Source organism: Notolabrus celidotus, chromosome 22 (genome assembly GCF_009762535.1).
Source record: "Notolabrus celidotus isolate fNotCel1 chromosome 22, fNotCel1.pri, whole genome shotgun sequence".
Lineage (NCBI taxonomy): Eukaryota > Metazoa > Chordata > Actinopteri > Labriformes > Labridae > Notolabrus > Notolabrus celidotus.
The window spans coordinates 3931117-3952582 of NC_048293.1; the positions used below are offsets into that span (position 1 = coordinate 3931117).

Here is a 21466-nt window from a genome sequence, read left to right on the forward strand (position 1 = left end):
GTTAGATAAAAGTCAACAGCAGCTGCTGTCCTATGGACTCATAATAGCTAGAAAACTTATCTTGATGTTTTGGAAGAAAGCAGAGGCTCCACCTGTCATGGTATGGTTAGATGAAATGGTAAAACTCTCTCATATGGAGAGAATTCAGCTCTCACTTTTAAACAATCTAGGGCAATATGGCAAGACTTGGGTTCCCCTTCTTCAATATATTGAATGTATCGAAAAAACAAGCTAAACTAATTATGACATAACATTAATGGCCTCCTTTGGAAGTACAGTCCCGACAGGGTGGGTGGGTATGGTGGAGGTGGGGACGGGTGGGTGGTTTTGAGTATTATTTTTCCTCTATGTTGTTGTAGTTGTTTTTCTTTTAGTGTTACTCACTACATCTGTTGACTTGTATGTTTGTTTGTTGTTTATGTTTTTCTTCATTTAATTGAAAAGGAGGAAAATATCTGTAACATTGAATGTTCTATTATTGCTACCTCAATAAAAAACATTTAAACTTAAAGATACCTCTAAATATTGTTCCAAACTCTGGAAACAAAAGTAGCCAGCTTATCGACACTAAATCAATAACGTTTGATTCTGTAGTCACTCTTTACCCACACCTTTTATTATTTTGAACTGAAATGTAATTTAAAGAAGGGATTCTTATTCTTGACTTGTCATAAATATCGGCAATACAGGAGCAAATGTCATTTGTTATCACCTTCTCCCTAATGGCAAGATGTAAAGAACCTTTTTTCATCGCAAGTGTTTTAATCTACCATCTTCAGAGGAGGTAGATTTTCTGTTCTCACCTGCATCTGAAAAACATTTGTTCAGCTGTTGTACGATTAGGTTAGTGCCACAAATTTTCTTGAGTTGGATATTTATTCCAAAGTTTGGTGTTAATATTTCTGTATCCACTACAAAAAGAAACTGCTATACTGCCGTTCCACTCTTATTTAGCCCCCCTTTAATTAAACAGGAAAGTCTGTGATCCATAGCAAGTTAAGCAACTTTTACTACTCAAAATTTCTGACATTCACACAAATATTAAGTGTTACAGCCTGTGTTATCATTCATTTTGGAATGGTTTACACAAACTGTAATAAAAGTCAATGCATATCCATCTTATAATAGATTTCTCTTTTAATGTATTTCCACCTCACATTCATGCTTTTGTTTCATTCCGACTGGACTATTGTAATTCACTTTTCACCTGCCTCAGTAAATCGTCCCTCCATTGTCTTCAATTAGTCCAGAACACTGCTGCAAGGCTGTTGACCAAGTCCAGCCGGACAACCCACATCACTCTGATTCTATCTTCCCTACATTGGCTTCCAGTTAAATTTAGGATTCATTTTAAGGTTCTCGTTTTTGTGTATAGAGCTCTGCAAGGTCAGGCTCCTGAATATAACGCTGACCTGCTCCACCCCTACCTCACCAGTAGGTCACTCAGGTCTTCTGACCAGGGCTTGCTGGTTGTCCCTCAAGCTTGTCTAAGGACAAAAGGTGACCGTGCTTTTGAAGTTGTGGCACCAACATTGTGGAACGCTCTTCCTGTAAATATTTGTTCAGCTGTCTCTGTTGTCGCCTTTAAAAAACTCTTAAAGACACTTTTATTTAAACAGGCCTTCGACTCACCTTGTACAGACTAATGTTTTAATTATGCTATTGTCTGTTTCATTTGAATGTTTTATGATTTCATTTGAATGTTTTATGATTTCATTTTAATTTGAATATTTTTCATTTTTCACTTTGGGATTTTATTCCATGAAAGGTGCTATACTAAATGAAATGTACTTACTTACTTACATTATTACACCAGCTTAAACACTGAGAAACTGCAGTCATACATGCTGTAGTAATAGGCAGTTCAAACATGTAGATATATATATATATATATATATATAACAGCCAACGTTCATAGAGAAACAAAAGCTACACAGGAGCAATTATTTTAAAGGTGTGACACTTACAGCTGTCAGAGCATCACATGTTTGCATTAAATTACCTCTTTAATTTTAATTGCTAATAACTTTTTAATAATTGTTACTTTATAGGCTCTTGTTTGCTTTATATATTTATTTTGCACTGTCTACTCTGTTACTGTGACACTTGAATTTCCCTGTTGTGTGACGAGTAAAGGACTCTCTTATCTTATCTTATCTTATCTTATCTTATGTTCATATGAAGATAATTGTGTACTCCTCTAGTCACTTAAAGCTGCTGTTGGTAGTCACAGAGTAAACATCTGTTCAGAGAGGGACTTCAAATGCCAACACTATCCATTCAAACCAGATTTCCTCTTAGCCCCCCAACACAGATCGGCATGTGCAGTCATGATAGTGCCGGACTCATAACCAATCGGAGGATGTAAAAGGGGCTGCCCCTTAACCAATTAGGACAGAGGTTTGGAGATTAGCTCTGATTGGTCCGTCATAACGGGAACAAGGGGAATAATAACATTGCTTACAAAGGCATTGGAAAACACAGATATTTCGCAATAGTCTCAAAATACTCCACTTACAGATGAGTACAGATGGGTATTATGACCTTTTCTCCAAACCCAGCAGAAAACAAGTAACGTTTTTTACACCATTCCTACCAACTGCAGCTTAAATGTATGTTTACCTCACATTTTGACACCAGTTTAAACACTGCAGTCACACATGCTGTAGTAACAGGCAGTTCAAACATGTAGATGTGTATATAACAGCCAACGTTCATAGAGAAACAAAAGCTGCACAGGAGCAATTATCTTTAAGGTGTGTTACTTAAAATTGTCATAGCATGACATGTTTGCATTGAAGTTCATATGAGGGTAAATATGTACCCCTCTAGTCACTAATGACATTCCGGATTAGCCACTCATAGCTGTGCGCATGCGCAGCAACAGGCTTCCTTGCCCAGAGGCGCTTCCGTGTTCACACTGAAGAGCTCGAGCGCGTGGGAAAGATGAGAACTATCTTTGTGACACATGCCTAATCTTTGGTTTAGGTAACCCTTTGGACCCTCGGATGGATACATGCACGTGTGGGTTTAGATTTCCTGTTTGTTGATTAACTGACTTTGTGTCGGTCTCGCGGGAAGCGGACTGAGAGGGGCGTTACTTCGCGTAAAGTTTAAAGAGCAACACTTTGGCCACATTTTAGAAGCAGCGTACAAGCTGCTCCAACGATTGCGTAATCAGTCACAAGAAGTTAAAAAAAAAGAAATATTGGTGGACTCACCAGCGGATCCACCAGCTATGATCTGATGAGACGCTTCTCTGAGAATGCTCTGCGGCTTTTTGGTTGTCATGTTGAGGGTTTCAGGTTTTCTACCAAAGCGGACATATGACAGAAAACCGTTACAAGAAGTAATCTTTAAATGAACTTAAACATGGATTCACATCACGAATCATACGCGTGTGACCTGTAAGTCAAAGTGTGGTGAGAAGCAGACCTACCTGTGCTGTACCGGCTGTGTTGTGAAGCTGTGTGGATGTTGTCTGTCTCCACGCTGCTGGAGAAGGCGCAGCAGTGATATCTCCCAGTGCTCACTCAGGCTATGCTAGGCTAGGCTAATATGGAATCAATTACCACCACAGAACTGCCTGTTCTTCCTGCCCTCCCTTTGCCTCAGATATGAGCTGTTTGCATTTTGTAAATAAAAAAATGGATGAGCCCCGACCCCGACTGTGATCAATACAGCAAACAATCACATAATGAGCTCAAAGGTACGGTCATATTATTTACCTAAATGTGCATTTTTGGGTTAAACTTCGACCTTGTCTTGTGCACACTGATGCTTGCAGTGTGTTACCTGTACATGGGCATTCTACTGTAGTTTGTTGTTTGCATGTGTAAAATGTTAAGAGTAATGTGTATTGTAATCACACTACAGTAAATCAGCAGAATAGGAAGATAAACTGAGATTATCACGTTCTAGCAAATTCAGATTGCAACACAATATTGCACCCAAAATCAAATTGTTAGCTTAACTGTAGTATGGAAGTCCTAAGTTGACAAGCTCTCAACCCAACTCAACTCAAAGTTTATTTATGAAGCACCTTTCATACATAAAAACATGCAGCCCAAAGTGCTTCACAGAATAACAGAAAGACAGAAAACAACAGCAATGGTACAATTATACAAGACATGATTATAAATAAAATACTTAAAAATAAAATTAAATCAACACAGTAAAATTAATAAAATAAGTAAAGTGGAAAGAGAAGTTAAAAAATAAGGTAGCGTTAACAAGTTCAGATCAATACAAGGAATAAATAGATTAATAAGTAATTAAATAAGATTAATAAATGTTAAAGCAATGATTCAAATAATAATGATTCAAATAATAATTCAAATAACAGGTTTGATTTACCTCATTAGTGTTGGCAATGGCAGCATGGCATGCCGTGGTGTAGCCTATTCTTATGTTTTATAGATTGCCAGAAAGTTATCCCATCATTATCATAAAACAAGCTTCACTATCTCAAGATAATTAAACTACCATTTTGTTCCTTTTGGCCCTCCATGGTTAAGCTGCCGCAGAGTTTTCCTGCTGCCTGTGGCACTGCGTTTTTGCATGAGACATTTCATTTCAAAACACTCCCAGACAGCTCGGTTAAGTTTTAATATCTCTTTTTTCTAAATTTTGCACCCCTTATGTCGTTGAATTTTCATAATCTTATATATATGTATGTAAGATTGTATTCTTTCTGTCTCAATGTCAAGTTAGAATAACTTGATTCCTATGTCATCTGTTACGGGTGAGATAGTCTCTCTCCCTGCTCCCGTCTTTATCTATGTTTCATGGCCGACTTTCTGTCTCCTGAAGTTATCTAACTTTAGCGTCATCTTCGGAGGGAATAAATACCGTGCCTGAGGATTTGTCTGTCAGAACTGACTTGGCATTGCACTGCACTCTCCTGCCTGTGTACTGTTATGTTAGTTCTCCTTGGCCAAGTTCTACATAAACTATTTCAACGTAAGCCATCCGAGTCTCCTGAGTCTTCTGTGTCCAGTGTCCAGTTTGTTGCTGAATTCCATCACACCTTATATTCACTTGAAGTCAAATGGAATAAAAATATCACCTAGTACTTTGAGTTTGAGCTGTCATCTACAAGCTAAGCGTATATACAGGTGCAGCTAAGCAGACTGACATCAGTGGAAAACTGCATCACTAAAAACGACTGAGCACTGTTTACAAATGTGAGAATTGGCACAGACCTGTGGATGAAGGTACATTTCATTGCCCCCATTTATTTCCCAAATCAAGAAATGGATAAGAACTGATTTACATTGTTAATATGGTTTTAAAAGCTGTTTTTGAAGTGCAAACAAAATCATTTTAAACAAGCTATTCAAATATGATTAATAGAAATGACCTACTAAAAGTAAGCGATTATCACAATTCAAAAATTAAACGGTTAACAGTTCTAGAATTAAAACCATCTTTTTTTATCCATGAGTCAACGAGATAACTTAGTCAAAAACTCAAGAAAATAACTAGAATAAACTTGTCACTTTGGGAAAGTTGAGTAAATAGAATGTGGATGCATATCCACATAGGGCCTCCATAGCTATATTATAGTCACTTGCTTTAAAATAGAAGGAGGATTAACTGGGATTATTCTGTCTCAGCAAGTTCCAGCAAGCTCTGATTTCACAACAATGCTGCACCTAGAATCAAACGCATTAACTAAAGGCATGTGAACTGAACTATAGATTGAGGCTCGAGCCTTAATGTGGATCCACATTAAGGATTTACATTTGTACTGTTCTCAAGCAAGAAGCTAATTTTTTAATCTGAAAAATGTCAGAAGTTTTGTGCCATTAATATAAAGACAGTAGTCAGTTTGATGTCAGTCATTTTTAGTTCATTATGCTTTTAAAAATGTTGCTTTACTGTTCCTCTGGAGGATCTTCTTTGATAAGGAATCTGTTTTTGCTTATTACCGACATATTCCTAGTCACCAGGTCGTACTTTAATGTCTGTTACTTAGAAGATTAAAGAATGTGCCTGTTAGAATCAAAATGCAGTAAAAAATAAAATAAATAAAAAAATAAATAAAAAAATAAGTAAGCTTAAACAAGCATCATAATGATGACTTGTCATGTGATTTGTTTCTCCCCCTGTCAGAATCTTAAAATCTATTGTGTGTTTGCAGGGTTACATAACAGACAAACTGTACATGAGGCCTTTTAAACACACACCTGGCTTATATAATGCACACGTCATATTTTAAAGACAATGTGGTCAGACTTCAGCTGTGACATGTTGCATTAGATCACATGCATATAAAGAAGGAATGTCACTCCCATAGTGGGTTAATTGAGACGTTTGAACAAGTTGCATCACTACTTTGACATGTGACGACACAGATGAGTTTTAAAGGCTATGCTTCAGAATCTCATACTCTTTTTTCAAAGACAGCTGAAGTACTACATCACAACAGGAGGTGGAAAAGAACAGTTAACAGGATAATTACAGAGCCCCAACTACAGTAAAACATTACAAGACCAGCATTATGCAAGAGGTTAAGTGCTCACATCTTGAACTGTGTTCTGTTCGAGTTACTATGAGCACATACAATGAAGAGGGAGTTTAGATAATCAAATGAATATTATAGACAATTCTGAGCAAAGGCTGAAGAATTCACTGTCCAGTGCATGTGAATAGTGATAGAGAGCAACAAAGTACATCTGCTCAAGCATCTACTTTATTCAAATGCAAGTTCTTTTTCAGTATTCCCATGTCCTGCTACTTTTAACCACTAGTCTGCTAAATTTTTGAGCTGACGCTTACTTTTTACCTCACTACAGCTGGAGGTGTTACATACAGTACTTATTGTAAAGCGTAAACACATGCTATGCTGGTATTAGATGATGCAGAACTGCACCACCAAACACAGTTATTGAAAGTATCTAAAACTAACTTCACTTTGACAAACCTCAACATCAAGTTGCTATTATGTGTAGGAATAAAAACAGAGAAATATAATATTCTATAATAGTAAAACACTATTAAAGGAGTCGTTCCTGTCCATGAGTAATGATGTAGATTTAATACCAACATATTTCTACTTTTACCGTTGTAAATCATCCGAGTATACTTACTTTTACTTATTCCTTGCTATAGAGAACATTTAAACCTTTGACTCCACAGAAGTTCACCAACAGTTTATGTTTAAATAAATATATGATGTGAATAACATGATCTGAGTTAACTTAAAGCTAATTTACATCTGCATTCCCTTGGCAGGTCACAAATAAAACAGCATTAATACTGAGCAGTACAACGTCTTTAACTGTTGCTCAGGACTAGGTAACTATAAGTTGTTAAAAAAAAAGCCTTGAAAATATCAACATTTTTAATCATATCTGCTGATATTGCTTCATAAATTGTTTATTTGGAGTTCAAATATCATAAGAAGCCCAAAAAATCTGGCTCTGTCATTTAAAGTAATGATCTTTGGAATTTACTGGAATTTTTGAGAAGGTGTCCATTATCAGAAATAATGGACATGCAGCAGCCAATGAGAATGGAGTATTTCCCCAGGCAATGACATTATAGATAAAAATAGGAGGACTAATAAAATATAAATGCAGCCTGAAAGCTTTTTTTCTCTGGAAGAATTACCCTCATATTCAGCAGAATGAACAGAGGGCTTTATGCGATTATGTTGTTGTAAAAAGTTGTTTTTTATATCATGCTTCTGTCATCATTCATATAGCAAACACAATGACACAGTCTGCCTGTAAAATACAGTTTAGGATTTACAGAGCGGGGAACAAAATGCTCTTCTATCCAACAACACTGGAATATTTAACTTTAAATTCAGTCTGATGTATAAAGTCACATCGCCACATGGAAAAATTACAGAAGTTGTTTTTGTACTTGATGAGCATTGAAGGTACGCTGAAATTCAGCAGTGAGCCTTATAATGAGCATTACATTTCTGCTGTGGAACAAACAGAGTTTCAGACCAGCTATTAAAAACATGGATTTACAGCTTCTATTTGGCAGGAAAATGCCATTACCACTTTGACCCCCTTGGATAAGAAAACGCAGAACAGCTTCCACTGCAGTAAAACCTGTACAATGTGCAGGGAGAGTACAACCAGCACAGAGGGGGAGTGTGCGGCTGGTGGATGTGTGGAATTAGAGAAGAGGGTAGAGAAAAAAAAGGTGTGTGAAAATAGTGTTACTTTCCATAAAAGCTTAGACTTAGTATGACTCATGTATGAACCTTCTATTTGTTGAATAGATCACATGTATGTGCATATTGTTTAACAGAGAGCCAAGAAATGTTAAAAGGCAAATAAACAGGTGCTGCATTCAAGATCAGACATTAAGATTTTGAAGCTTCACTTTTTGAAACACTTAAAACAAAGACAACCAAAAGAAGAATCCTCTGGGTTTTCTAAGAATGTATCCTGCTTTATAGACAGGCGTGTATCAGCATTTGAAGGAGTCACATTCTTAATCTATGCTCTACCATGCTACGTCTACACTGTGTTTAACATGAACATCCATCATTCAAAATTAAACTAAACAGGAGGTATAGAAGCATGACCAATTTTTATTTATAGTCAAAAAAGTAATTTATTTTGACTGTCTGTCCTTATTTATAAGACTCTTTATTTTTTACTAATTAAAGCCCCTGTAAGGAGTTTTCTGTTTGTGTTGATTTTGGCGCCCCATGTGGACAAACAGTACCTCTTTTCTCTTCGCTGATCTTGTCCTGTACATAATAAGTAGTTTTTCTGACAAACAAAATCTCACCCTGCCCTTTTAAATTAAAAAAATGACTGGACTGACAATAAACATCTTGAATCTTGTAACAGTTTGCATGAAATCATTTGTACATAAACTCCTGTGTGGTTTCATTTAACAAATAACATTTGAGAGGTGCTGTTTTTGGGAAGATATGCACTTACCATTTACTTTCAACTTCTACATTATAGAAAAGAAAAGATTAGATTAAGGGGCGAGGCAACACTCAGAACGACAAGATAGTACCATTTCATTTATTATCTCACACATACAGGCAACACAGAAAAACCACAACCTCTCAAACATCTGCAACGCATCCTAGTCCAGATACAACAACCAAACATACTCTGCTCTTAAATTACTCTGCTACACAAAGGAACCATTTCCTCATTAAACGTGACAGACGTGGAAAATGTAAGCAAAAAAAAAAAAGTTGAAATTAAAATAAATAACTAATATGGACACTAGTGAAAAAGTGGTTTGATCCAAAACAGTTCAAGTCATTCAAATATTCTGGTAGCTCTTTTTTCAATAATGGACTCCTCCTTTTTCTGTTGATTATAAAGAACTCAGTAATCTGATGATCAACACGCTGCACGCTGTGACAGTTTCAAATGTGTTCATAGAGCACCATGAGCAAAGTAAACACAAACAGCCTGTGCTGCTGAAACACTTCATTCAGACAGTGTCTCACTGTAACTTACTGTTTTGTGTACCTAAAAGACTTTACAGAAAAGCAGATACGGGCCTCACTTTTCTTTTTATAATACTACTCTAGATAAGTGACCTAAATGATAACTTTAATCTTAAAATCAACAAAAAATATTACAAAGGTTTATCAAATCTTATTTCTCATAACTCTTACTTATAAGGCAACCACATTTCAGCAAGGTAGGGTGGATTAATTCATAAATCAAACTAATTTTATAGCCAATGTTTCATTTAAGTCTAAAAGTATAATGGTTCTAGCAGCTTAAATGTAAATATTTGCCCCTTTCTGTCTAGAGTTCTCCATATGAAACTTATACTCTTTGCCAACTTGGGTTGTACAAAACTTTCAGGAGACCTTTTTTATTTTCTGACAATAAATGGACCAAAAATTCAATCAATACACTGAGAAAGAAATGTTTGTTGCATCTCTAGATTAGGGTGATTTGAGATTAAGATACTAAAAACTATGAAATTGAAGTACCTCATGCCATGTTAGTCCATTTCTAATTGCACGTCTCTTATTTCTAACTACGGTGAGTTGTCATATCTAATACACAGTGACACACAGCACTGTGATCCAGTGAGACCACCCAGAGGAAAAGAAATTTAGACAGGAGATCTCAAAAGTGTTTCATTTATGTCTCCTAGACAACAATGAGATCTGTTTGAAAGCAAAATGAGACTACAGCTTATGTCTCCTGTTTCTCATTCTTGCCTTCAAAAAAAAAAGTTGCAAAAAGTTTGAGCTTAGTCTCCCTTTCAGTTCAAAAGGAGATCTCATCAAAATCTGAAATGATTCTCAGGTATTTCTCAAGTGTTGTGACTCCTTTTGAGCTCAGGTGGAGAAATCAGGGAGCTCTCTTAATTGTCTCAATCTAACCTCATCCATTTGTTTTTGTCAGACTCAGTTTTTGAGTCTCAAGTTGAGCTCAGATGGAGCAAAGAAAGAGCCTGAGCTCATCTTTTCATGCACATTTATAGTGCCCTGCAAAATTAAGATTTCAATGTAATTGTCCACAAAGTTACAATTCTCATTAAAACATTTGAACCACTTGCAAGATCAACTATTTAGATGTCAAATGATCTCTTCTTTGACTTCACAGTATAGTCATTCCTTTACAAGTCTGTTTGGAACAAAACAACTTCACAAAGATTTAGTGTCTTTGAGAGAAATTGCAAAAGATAGAGATTTCATATCTCCAGGTATGACAGACCATTTATTTAAAATATGGGCCGCAAAAGGGCTGACCAGATTTAGCCAGATTATTACAATTAAAGGGGTGGATTATTTTGGGTGCTGGTGGATTCTTTAGGGCGCTGGTGGCCTAGCGGTCTAAGTGCCCCACATACAGAGGCTACAGTCCTCGTCGCAGGGGTCGTCGGCTCGATTCCCGGCCGGTCGACCATTTCCTGCATGTCTTCCCCCGCTCACTACTCCCCACATTTCCTGTCTCTCTTCAGCTGTCCTGTCAAATAAAGTCAAAAAGGCCAAAAATATATCTTTAAAAAAAAGACCCATTAATGAGATCTCTCATTTAAGTCTCAAATAAGACTCATGTCATGGTCTCAACTATTTCTCCTAGTGAATTTTAGGAGACACTAAAGAGAAACCAATGAGAACAATTTGAAACTTGAATGAGGCTGAAGTGAAAATCTCAATTTTGTCTCCAGAGACTTAGAAGAGAAAGCCTTGAGCAGTAAAATTTTCCTCTGGGCAAGCTCTCGCAGGCAACAGCTTCGTTTTCATGAAGAAAATAATCTGATTTGAAAACTGGAAAAACATGCTGAAAATTTGACTAAAAAGGAACCCACTGCAGGTAAAAACAAGTCCTCAGACCTTTAAAAATTTGAATTCCAATGCCAAATTTCCCCATGGAATTCAAGCATGATCTGACTCCTAGATAAAGCAGAGTTAACAGACTCTTTTGTTGTAGCAATAAATAGTCTAACAAGACTGATCCTGACTTTTCTAAATCTAAATCTTCAATAAAAAAAAGACTTTAAAAAATCATCTTCTCGTGCCTGTTCTGTAAAAATGTCAAACCCTCACATGCAACCTGACACGCTCCATGTGAAGCCGACTAAAGGTTACTGTTGTCATCAGGCCTCCCTGTAGTCAAACAGTCTGTGTTGGTCTTCACAGTAAAGTGGGGCCCTTGGTGGTGTAGTTCATGGCGGGAAAGTGTCGGCTGTCTCCGTCCCAGTGGCCGAGCGGCTGGTGGTGCGAGGCCGACGGGAGGTTTGGGTTCCAGTGGTTCATGTAGCTGGCCATGAGCAGAGTTACCTCCAGGATCTGAGACAGGGTCAGAGTGAGAGTAATGGCTTTAACATGATGATATGATTGTGTTTCATTTGATCACAGGGAGCAGGAAGCCCAAAGAGAACCTGAGAGAGCGAACCGATCTCCTATTGAGAATTAAGTTACCCTCATTAAGTTGTGCCACAGCGGTAATATGACTCTGTTACAGCTCCATTGAGACTCTGCACGCTAAATCAGAGGAACAGCCTGTTTTCTCCATTAGCTATTATTTGTGCAAACAGGTAAATAAATCAATCCCACTCCTCTTACAGAGCATTTTATAAAACCTCGAACACCCTGACCCTTAATCCCTCTCAACCTCATTTCATTCATTCATCAGCAGCTGATGACTTAGATCTGTGGTCCGCAGCCTACTTTAAAGACTTACCCCAAAGTCCTCTTAAATACTCTGAGAATATTTTTATACACTTGAACTGTATGCAACTATCCATACATTTAATATAAAAATGTCAAATATTTAGTGTTTAATTTTTAGCTGTCATTTATTATTAGCGTTTGGCCAACAATTTGAACAACGTATGGCTCACTTGTAGCTTTAAATGATACTTTTCAACTGTTTATCCTTCATGAATATTCAGTTATCAACATTATTTATGTCTTAACCTGTTAAAATGTTCTCATTTGCACTTATTTCAGTAAATCCACGCATTAACTCAGGGGTTCTGAAACTTTTTTGGCTTGTGTACCCCGTTTCAAATACAATTTCAGCCAAGTATCCCCTTGTATGGCTGAAAAAAAAATGTCAGATTATGGGAAAATAGCATGAATAAATGTATGCATGTGGTTTTACAGAGTCATAATAACATTGAAATGAAAGATGACACAAATTCTATGCTTTTGTAGTGCAATATTTTTCAGAAATAATTAAAGATTGAGGCAGCTAGTAGCTTTGATGGCCGAAGGAGGACATCAATTTATTTCTGTCAAACAAGAAGCATTTCAACCACCTGTCCATCGTTACCCTCCTGGTCGCGCTTTTATTAGCATGCAAATGTACGTGATCGCTCGCTGAACAATGGACGTCAACAGACGGAGGCTGTCTGGTCTAAGCTGTTTGCAAATAATTTATTTTATGAATGAATATGCTCAATTTGGAAATAGTGCTCTATTTGATGTTGCATTGAAATGAAAATTAAATGCTGATGATGAAGTTGTTTTAATCTGATTTTTTTTAATTTGTTGTGATCCAACAAACAGATCCAACTTTTTTTTTAACACATGTCACGTACCCCTTGCAGTACTCCCACGTAGCCCCATTTGAGAATCACTGCACTAGCTTATCTTGACAAGTTAGCAGGGGGCTAATTAGCTACATTTATATCAAATGTAATGTAATTTGTCACAAACTTGATATGGTTACCAAATTTGACAAAGAATTCTGTTTTTTTTTATCTTTTAGTCAAGTTTCTTTACTCTAGTAGAAAAAGCTTGACTACAATGTATTATTACTGTTAGCTAACTGTCTGTTACACAAAGCTTACACAATTACTGTCATTTTTTTGTTGCTGAAGCTCACTATGACAACGTTGAGCTCATGACTTGATATTACAATCCCTTACAGATAAATCAGCACTGGTGTTGAGTGGGTGGGAGTAAATGCTTCATTGGGGTCTTCAGGTGGGCACCCTCCTCCATTGGCGTTTCATTGATAGGCCCACGACACCTCCGCAGGGCTCAACGGCGACACCTGGCGTCCCAGGTGTGCCCCCCTCTGCTTTTACCCCCTGTTCATTTTGCAGCCCAGATGGGGTCCTTCCTCTTGATCCAAAGCCATCTGCTGCTTTGTTCGGCAGCTTCTGACATTGATCTGATGGCTTGTCGGTAGGCCTGACCTCGCAATCCCATTCGCTTGAAGAACTTGGAAGTAGATGTGGCCACAAACCCTCTACATCCAACCTCGACCGGAAGCACTTGGGCACGCCAGCCACGTTGTTCTGCCTCGGCAACTATCTATTCATGACTTTAGCTTATTCAACCTACACGCCAATTTTCTTATGCACTGTTCAGTTACTTTCTCTTTCACTTTAAGCTATCTAGCAGTTTCTTTAAGCTATCTAATATGCTATTCATGAATGTCTTTCAGCTATCTACCGTTTTTAGCAAAAATAATCGAAAAGACTGTCTCACTACAACTCCTTGAAGCACTGAAACACAATGACATTTTTGAAAAATTTCAGTCTGGTTTCAGACAGAAACACAGTACTGAGACTGTGCTTATTAAGGTGACAAATGATCTTTTAAGAATGGCTGATGCTGGTGTATGCTCTGTCCTAGTGCTGCTTGACCTAAGTGTGGCATTTGATACGGTGAACCATAAAATTATGCTTGAGAGGCTGCAGCACTGGGTTGGTATATCGGGGACAGCTCTTAATTGGTTTTATTCCTATTTATCTGACAGAAAGTTTTTTGTGTCCATGTCTGATCATGTTTCCCCTTATTCAGAGATAAGTTGTGGAGTCCCTCAAGGGTCAATATTAGGACCAATTTTATTCTCCCTCTATATGCTACCCCTTGGCCAAATCATAAGAAGATACAATATTTCATTTCACTTTTATGCTGACGACACACAACTATATCTCCCTGTAACACCAAACACCGCCACAAACCTCTCACTTCTCAACAACTGTCTGACCGATATAAAACTATGGATGTCAGCAAACTTCCTGAAACTCAACTCGGAAAAAACAGAAATACTCATAATTGGTCCAGAAAACATGCACCCTCCCCTCCAGTCCTCCCTTGGTTCCCTCTTACACAATGTAAAAACACATGTCAGAAACCTCGGAGTGACCTTTGATAGCAGCTTATCCTTTGACAGACATATTAATAAAACCATCCAGTCTTGCTTTTATCACCTTAGAAATATTGCCCGTATCAGAGCCATGCTCTCTTTTAATGACACCCAGACCATTATTCATGCTTTTATTTCTTCTAGACTAGATTATTGTAATGGGCTTTTAACAGGTTTAACACAAAAATCTCTCAATAGATTACAACTGGTACAAAATTCAGCAGCAAGACTTTTAACTAAAACCAAGAAGAGAGCACATTACTCCTGTTTTAATGACCCTACACTGGCTGCCCATTGCTTTTAGAATAGATTTTAAGGTTTTACTTATCACTTTTAAAGCACTGCATGGCCTGGCCCCCGAATATATATGTGATCTGCTGTCACCCTACCAGCCCGGGCGCAGCCTCAGATCCTCAGGCAGGAACCTCCTTAAAGTTCCCGTCACAAAGCTGAAGTCTAAGGGTGAGTGAGTGTTTGCTGTGCAGGCTCCTCGACTGTGGAACGACCTGCCTGAGGATCTCAGGGGAGCTGCATCAGTATCTTCTTTTAAATCACAGCTGAAAATACATTTTTATCAAAAGGCCTTCTTGTAATATTGTTTTATCCACGATGCTACATTTATTTTTAATCTAGTTTTTATTCACTCATCGTTTTACTGTTTTACTGATTTTAATTGTTTTACTGATTTTAATTGTTTTATTGTTTTAACAGCTTTTAGTAGTTTCTCTTTTAGTTTTTCTGCCAGCACATATACCCCCCCCTTTACTTTGTTCTCTTTATTGTGGGTTTTTATGATGTTAAGCACTTTGTAACGTCTGTTTTGATAAGTGCTTTATAAATAAACTTTATTATTATTATTATTATTATTATTATTATTATTATTATCTAAAACATTATTTTATTGTTTTCATCTAACCATTAGACATTAAACAAAACATTTAGCTCGCCCTTTTTAACTCTAAACTATTTCGGTTTGCTACTAATTCATTTACCTTTAGCATTCATTTGCTTGTTTTAGCTTTTCAACACTTATACGCTACTTTCAGCAATTTCTTCACTAGTTTAACCTTTTCATTTATTTATTCATAACTTCAAGATGACTTTTTCCACCTTTTAGCTATTTCAGGCACACATTTGTTCCTTTTAGCAAATTATTTGATCTATCAATCAAACTGAACCTTTGTGCGGATGATTTCACTCACCTTTGGTTTAGCCATAGCAAAGACCAGCTTCTCCACGCTCTTCTTCCCTCCTCCCTGCTCCCTCTGCTGGCTCGTGACCACCATGAAATCATCACGACAACCGCCAAAGGTAACCACAGACTGGTAGGAGTATGTGATCAGTGTGTGCTGAAAATGAAAGCAGGGCTGGTGTGAAATGTGCGGTGATACAGATGCAAACAGGAAGCACGCTCAGGTGTCATTACTGATCCTAAAATAGAGCCTGGGAGTCATTTTGGTTTCTGCTTTTTGGAGAGAAGAAGAGTGACATAGCTTCCAGAGACTTCTTGTGATTTTGTTCTTAACTTTCTGAAAGCTCTGGAGCAGAACTCCCAGCCAGACCAATAATGAAACATATCCACATGGGCTGCTGAAAATTACAAAGCTCAAGCTAAAATCTACATGGTGTAACTGCTGTCTGTCAAGAATGTCTGCTTGGAGGCTGCCCATTTTATTTTCCTTTGGATTTCTGGTGTTTGGAGCACCACAAAGAGAAATAACTTCAGACCAGAGGGTCAACAAAGCTCCACAGCTGTGCTGCAGCCAGCCGAGCAGTGCAGTCGTACAGAAATCCCCCCTTTTGAGCTATTGACTGAAGTAAAGGGAAACGAACAAAGTCGGAATGTTTCAGGTACTTGTACCTTTGTCTCTTTTTTATCATTTTATAAAGAGGTGAAACGTAACTGAAGAACAATTTCAGGAATTAATGCATTTTGTATAATATTACTCACATTTGTCTGACAAGCTTTTCTTATTACTTGCTTGGTAGGGGGAGGCAGAGTGTACTGCCTAATCTAGCAGGAGTAGACTTTAACCTGAGCAGGCTTCTCACTCTGGTGCTTGTTGTTCATTAAAGTTGAAAACTCACCATTGTATAATCCAACACACACAGTCCATCTTCATTGACTGCCAGCCACACCTGGCTCTGCTCTACAGGTGAGGGTGGGACCGGCTGTGGACAGGACAAATAAAGAAAGGTCATGTTTCAGGTGTAATCTGTCCTGGTAAAGGTTACAGCTTCCTGTCTGGGTCTTCTTCAGAGGCTCAAACTGGTCTGACCTGTGTTTGAAGGTGTGAAGTGATGGCTGTGTTAATATGTTTTCTTCCTCTGGATGTCTTAGCAAGACTTCGAAGCATATACTGACAAAGAGATGTAGACTGATGTAAAGTTTTCTCTCTCACCTTGGCACTGAAGAGTTTAGCTCCAAACAGCGGCCACTTCCGGGCCACAGTAAGGTATATTCTCACACACTCGGATGCACTGCATCCACGTAGCATAGACCACTTAGTGGCCAGACGCTCGGTAAGATCTCTGGAAGGAGAAGAGTAACATTTGTTAAACCTTTGCAACAAGATGTTTCTGCAGAACTGTGTCTGATCAGGGCTCGCCGAAATACACCAATGTGTAAAACCAATTCATGACAGGAGGGCCGCATGCCTGTTCATTTTGTATAACAGAGGTGTTTGTTTTACCTGAGCTGCTCTGAGCTGCAGTCCTGTTTGTAGCGTTTGGGGTAGAAGCGCTCTAAGGCCTGCAGGAGGGTCAGCTGAGATTTATGCTGAGGAGAGCCGGGAGGAGAGGAGACAGCTGGCCTCTCCAGGTCACCATGTTCAACCTGGGTTTAAAGAATGTTAAAAGAGAGACATCATTTAATAAAAAAAGGACAGAAATACATATCTCATAAATCAAAAACATCCTTCTTATTATTATTCAACATGATATTTACAGACCTGTGCCATGAGGGCAGCCACCTCAAGAGCCAGCTCTTTGTTCACAGGGAAGTGTCCATGTTGAACTTCATCATTCACCTGGTACGCCAGCAGGAGGCGCTCTCGCTCTGTCTCTCCTTTCACCTGAGATTTGAAGCTCAACCTATTTGTGCAGAAAGGAAGTACCTTTGTGAAAAATGTGTTTCTGATAGACACTTGTATTACACACACACACACACACACACAAATTGTATTGATTTCCATGATACCTGGAATCTAACACCAATGCTTAAGAAGTCTAACTAAATAGAGAGAAAGGTAGAACATGTATCATGTGGCTGTAGTTTTACTGTGATGTGCATCTTATTTTTGAAAGGCCTGTCTTATTCAGACAAATGTTAGTGAGCACACAGTGTGTGTGTGTGTGTGTGTGTTGTAACTCTAGAAATCGTACCTGTTTTTGTACGTTAAGCGGACAATCCTCGTCCCCTCATTTTTCCCAGGATGCAGCTCCTTTAGGGCCTGCTCCCATTTAGAAATGACATCACAGATCTAGTAGAAAGAACACAAATAAGTCAGTCAGTTATACAGAGTGTTATTATGCTTAGTTCTGTCAGCAGGTGGCAGGAGCTTAAATGTAGCTACAATGTTGGTGAATTTAAAAATCAGCTTTGAAAAAAATCAAGAGGTCACAGAAGTGTCTTAATTTATGAAAACACTGGAGGGAGAGAGACTCAGTGTTGTGTCCTCAGTGGTGTGTCTGTGGTTTCTTCCCCCCTCACATGTTCAGTGACCCGTCTTCTCACCTTGGCAGACGGCTGCAGGCAGTGCTCCAGGTCTTTGCCTGATGGATCATCAGTAAAGAGGGCAAAGCCGGACAGCTGAGGCTTCCTCACACAGATCCTCTGGTTCAGCGTGTTGAGGAACTCTTCCACCGTGGTTGAGCCGTCAAAACCCACCACCTGGGAGAGAGGACAGAGAATACATCTCCTCTTAGATTGAGGTTTGGAGTTTTATCAGCGCCAACATACTTGATAGAGGTTATGAGACAAGAGGTCCGAAATCTGCAAAGCTACACTGATGACATAAAAGCACAAAAATATGTTAGAAGAGAAAATGATTTGGAAAAATGACTATTGCTGACATGGCATTCTGGTTAAGTTTAGCAGTTGGAATCAGGTAGGCCTGATTGAGGTGCATACAAGAAAAAATCGATCCCCAACTGCACTCTCTAGGTATATGTCAGCTTAGAAATTAGTGAGCCTGTTGCTGTTTATGTTTATGGATGCTTGTCTTTAGAATGTGTTTCAACTATATGTTTTCGTTTCTGTTTTTGTCTTTACTGTGAAGTGTATGTGCCTGTTTGAGCCCTGTCAAAGAAGAATTTCTGCCACCATCTGGGGCAGACAACAAAGCTTTATCTTATCTTATCTTATCTTACAGACCGATTATCAACCAGGCCGATTATCGGTGCCGATATTCAGCATTTTGACGCATATCGGCATCAGCCTTTTTTTTAAAAATTTGACGGCCGAAAAGAGATCAATTTAAAACTGAGTTATTTTGGCTCTGATGCAGCCGCGCCTCTCTATCTGCTGTCGCTACACCTTCTGATTGGTTACATGCAGAGCCAATCAGCCAATGAGAAACTGCAGGGAGAAATGGAACGCAAGCTATGCTATCGTTTCTGCAGATGGTGTCATTTCTGCCACGTGATTTAGGGATTTTTTAAAGGTTCCACCCCGAGCACTCACTTCTGTTTAGGTGCACGCTGCACTTGGATTTTTTCAGCACTTTAATTTGTCGCCAGGAAGTCCGTTCGTTTTTGCACTATTTACAGCTATAACACAGATGTGCTCTTCTGCCTGCAGCAGTTACACCTCCAAATATTGGTTATCGGTCTCCTTGACTACTAATAATCAGCATCGATATCTGCCCTGAAAAAACCATATCGGTCAGTCTCTATTAGAAATCCAGTTTTAGTCAGGCTTACACAATAAATCCATTTGTTAATTTCCTAAAACTCAACTGCAATAAATCTGAAATCATTCTAATCGGCCCCAAATCCCTCCTCCCCTCCACCCAGAACTTCTCACTACGCATCGACAACCACACAGTCACACCCTCCACAGTAGTCCGTAACCTCGGCATCATCCTCGACCCCACCCTCTCCTTCAAACCTCACATCAGAAACATCACCAAAGTATCCTTTTTTCATCTCCGCAACATCGCACGGCTCAGATCCTCTCTCTCCTCCTCTGCTGCAGAAACCCTCATCCACGCCTTCATAACCTCCCGACTGGACTATTGCAACAGCATTCTTTACGGCCTCCCCTCCACCGACCTCAAAAAACTTCAATATGTCCAAAATTCAGCCGCCCGTTTGCTCACCCACTCCCGCTCCAGAGCCCACATCACTCCCATCCTTCAGCACCTCCACTGGCTCCCCATTCAGCACCGAATCCACTTCAAGATCCTGCTCATCACCTACAAAGCCCTCAATAACCTCGCCCCCTCTTACCTGACCGACCTCCTCAAACGCCACTCCCCATCTCGCCGCCTCAGATCCTCAGATGCCAACCTCCTGTCCCCTATCACCAAGTCCAAGCACCGCACCTTGGGGGACAGAGCCTTTACCATCGCTGCCCCCACTCTCTGGAACTTTCTCCCTCCACACATCCGCAACTCTGACTCTCTCCTCTCTTTCAAAAACCACCTCAAGACCTACCTGTTCCAAAAAGCATACAACACATGACCTCTCCCCCCACCCCACCTCTATCCCTGTTTTGTTTGTTTTTATTTATGTGTTTTATTTTCTTTCTTTAGTTTTCATCTAAATTCTATGAATTATTATTATTATTATTACTATTATTAACATCACTCCAACACTCTGGCGGTGCATTGTACTCTCATGACTGTGTTACCTGGTAGGTGTTGTTCATGAAGTGCACCGGGATGCTGAATGGCAGTGAGTGGTGGTAAGGGTTTCTCAGCAGGATGGACACAATCTCCATACGTGAGGGTTTGGCTTCCCGCTCTCCATTCTGCAGAGTTCTCTCCACAGACCTCTGACAGTACACAGCATACTTCCCCACCTCACTCCTGCAGGAACAAAGAGTTAGAAACTGATGAACTGCACATAAAAAAAAATGTCAGTGTGGAGTTTTTCTTCTGTGCGTTAAAGGGCGCCTCACCTGGGGTCAGCATTACGCTGAAGATACTGTTTCAGGTACCAGAGAAAGTGTTGTTGAGGCAGAAACAGAGCCACACACAGAGACAACAGCTGCCAGCACTACATGATGAGGTGGTAAAAAGATGAAAAGCTTTACTTTAATTCAGTTCCAATTTTATATGCATACATTTTTCATATGGAACATTTTGCTGAGAACATAAAACTCTACCTGCAGGTTTTTTTGTTGTGTAATTTGCAAAAGATTTAAAGTGAAATTAAAATAATTCTCTGTTTCACTACGTTTCTCTTCATATGCTTCAGTTTGCAGCAGTCTAACCTGTGTCAGGGAGTAGTTGTGTGGCGTCCGCTGGTTGGTCTGCTTGATCAGCTGACAGAACATTTCGTTCTGCAGCTCAGGGTGGGTCAGGCACACTTGCAAAGCATTCTGGGCCAGGGAGGTGTGGTAATCGATGGATGGAGACTCGACCAGCACGTTGATGAAGAGCTGACAGGACTGCAGAGACAAAAACAGTGAATTAGTTCCACTGCTTGACCAGCAGGTGGAGCCAAACACATACCAGGGACTCCAGATGCACTGGAGGATGAGTACTCTGGATGCAACTTAGAGCAGCACAGATCTGTTTTCTTACATTTTTGGGAAATATTTCTCGTGTTTCTTTCAATAAATAGATATAAAAGGTCAGTACCACTCTGGTGTCTATTGCAAATAAATGCATGATTAGCCTAGCTTAGCATTAAGGCTGCAAACAGGTGGAAACTGGTAGCAT

General features: G+C 39.1%; 2 protein-coding genes across 2 annotated transcripts in view; both read right to left on the reverse strand.

The window, feature by feature from the left end:
* Window positions 1-3596, reverse strand: part of slc25a21 (solute carrier family 25 member 21) — a 144418-nt gene extending 140822 nt beyond the window's left edge. Inside the window, exons 1-2 of the mRNA XM_034675678.1 lie at window positions 3440-3596; window positions 3222-3310 (exon numbers count right to left, since the gene is read on the reverse strand). Of these exons, the coding sequence (XP_034531569.1) occupies window positions 3222-3291 (70 nt within the window). The 5' untranslated portion in view covers window positions 3292-3310; window positions 3440-3596. The remainder of the gene's footprint in view (window positions 1-3221; window positions 3311-3439) is intronic.
* Window positions 3597-8994: 5398 nt separating this feature from the next.
* The window catches only part of plekhh1 (pleckstrin homology domain containing, family H (with MyTH4 domain) member 1), a 40824-nt gene continuing 28352 nt past the window's right edge, over window positions 8995-21466 (reverse strand). The window contains exons 20-30 of the mRNA XM_034674261.1: window positions 21016-21192; window positions 20701-20798; window positions 20431-20608; window positions 18313-18468; window positions 17961-18058; window positions 17528-17669; window positions 17270-17412; window positions 16979-17108; window positions 16665-16748; window positions 15779-15925; window positions 8995-11758 (exon numbers count right to left, since the gene is read on the reverse strand). Of these exons, the coding sequence (XP_034530152.1) occupies window positions 11603-11758; window positions 15779-15925; window positions 16665-16748; window positions 16979-17108; window positions 17270-17412; window positions 17528-17669; window positions 17961-18058; window positions 18313-18468; window positions 20431-20608; window positions 20701-20798; window positions 21016-21192 (1509 nt within the window). The 3' untranslated portion in view covers window positions 8995-11602. The remainder of the gene's footprint in view (window positions 11759-15778; window positions 15926-16664; window positions 16749-16978; window positions 17109-17269; window positions 17413-17527; window positions 17670-17960; window positions 18059-18312; window positions 18469-20430; window positions 20609-20700; window positions 20799-21015; window positions 21193-21466) is intronic.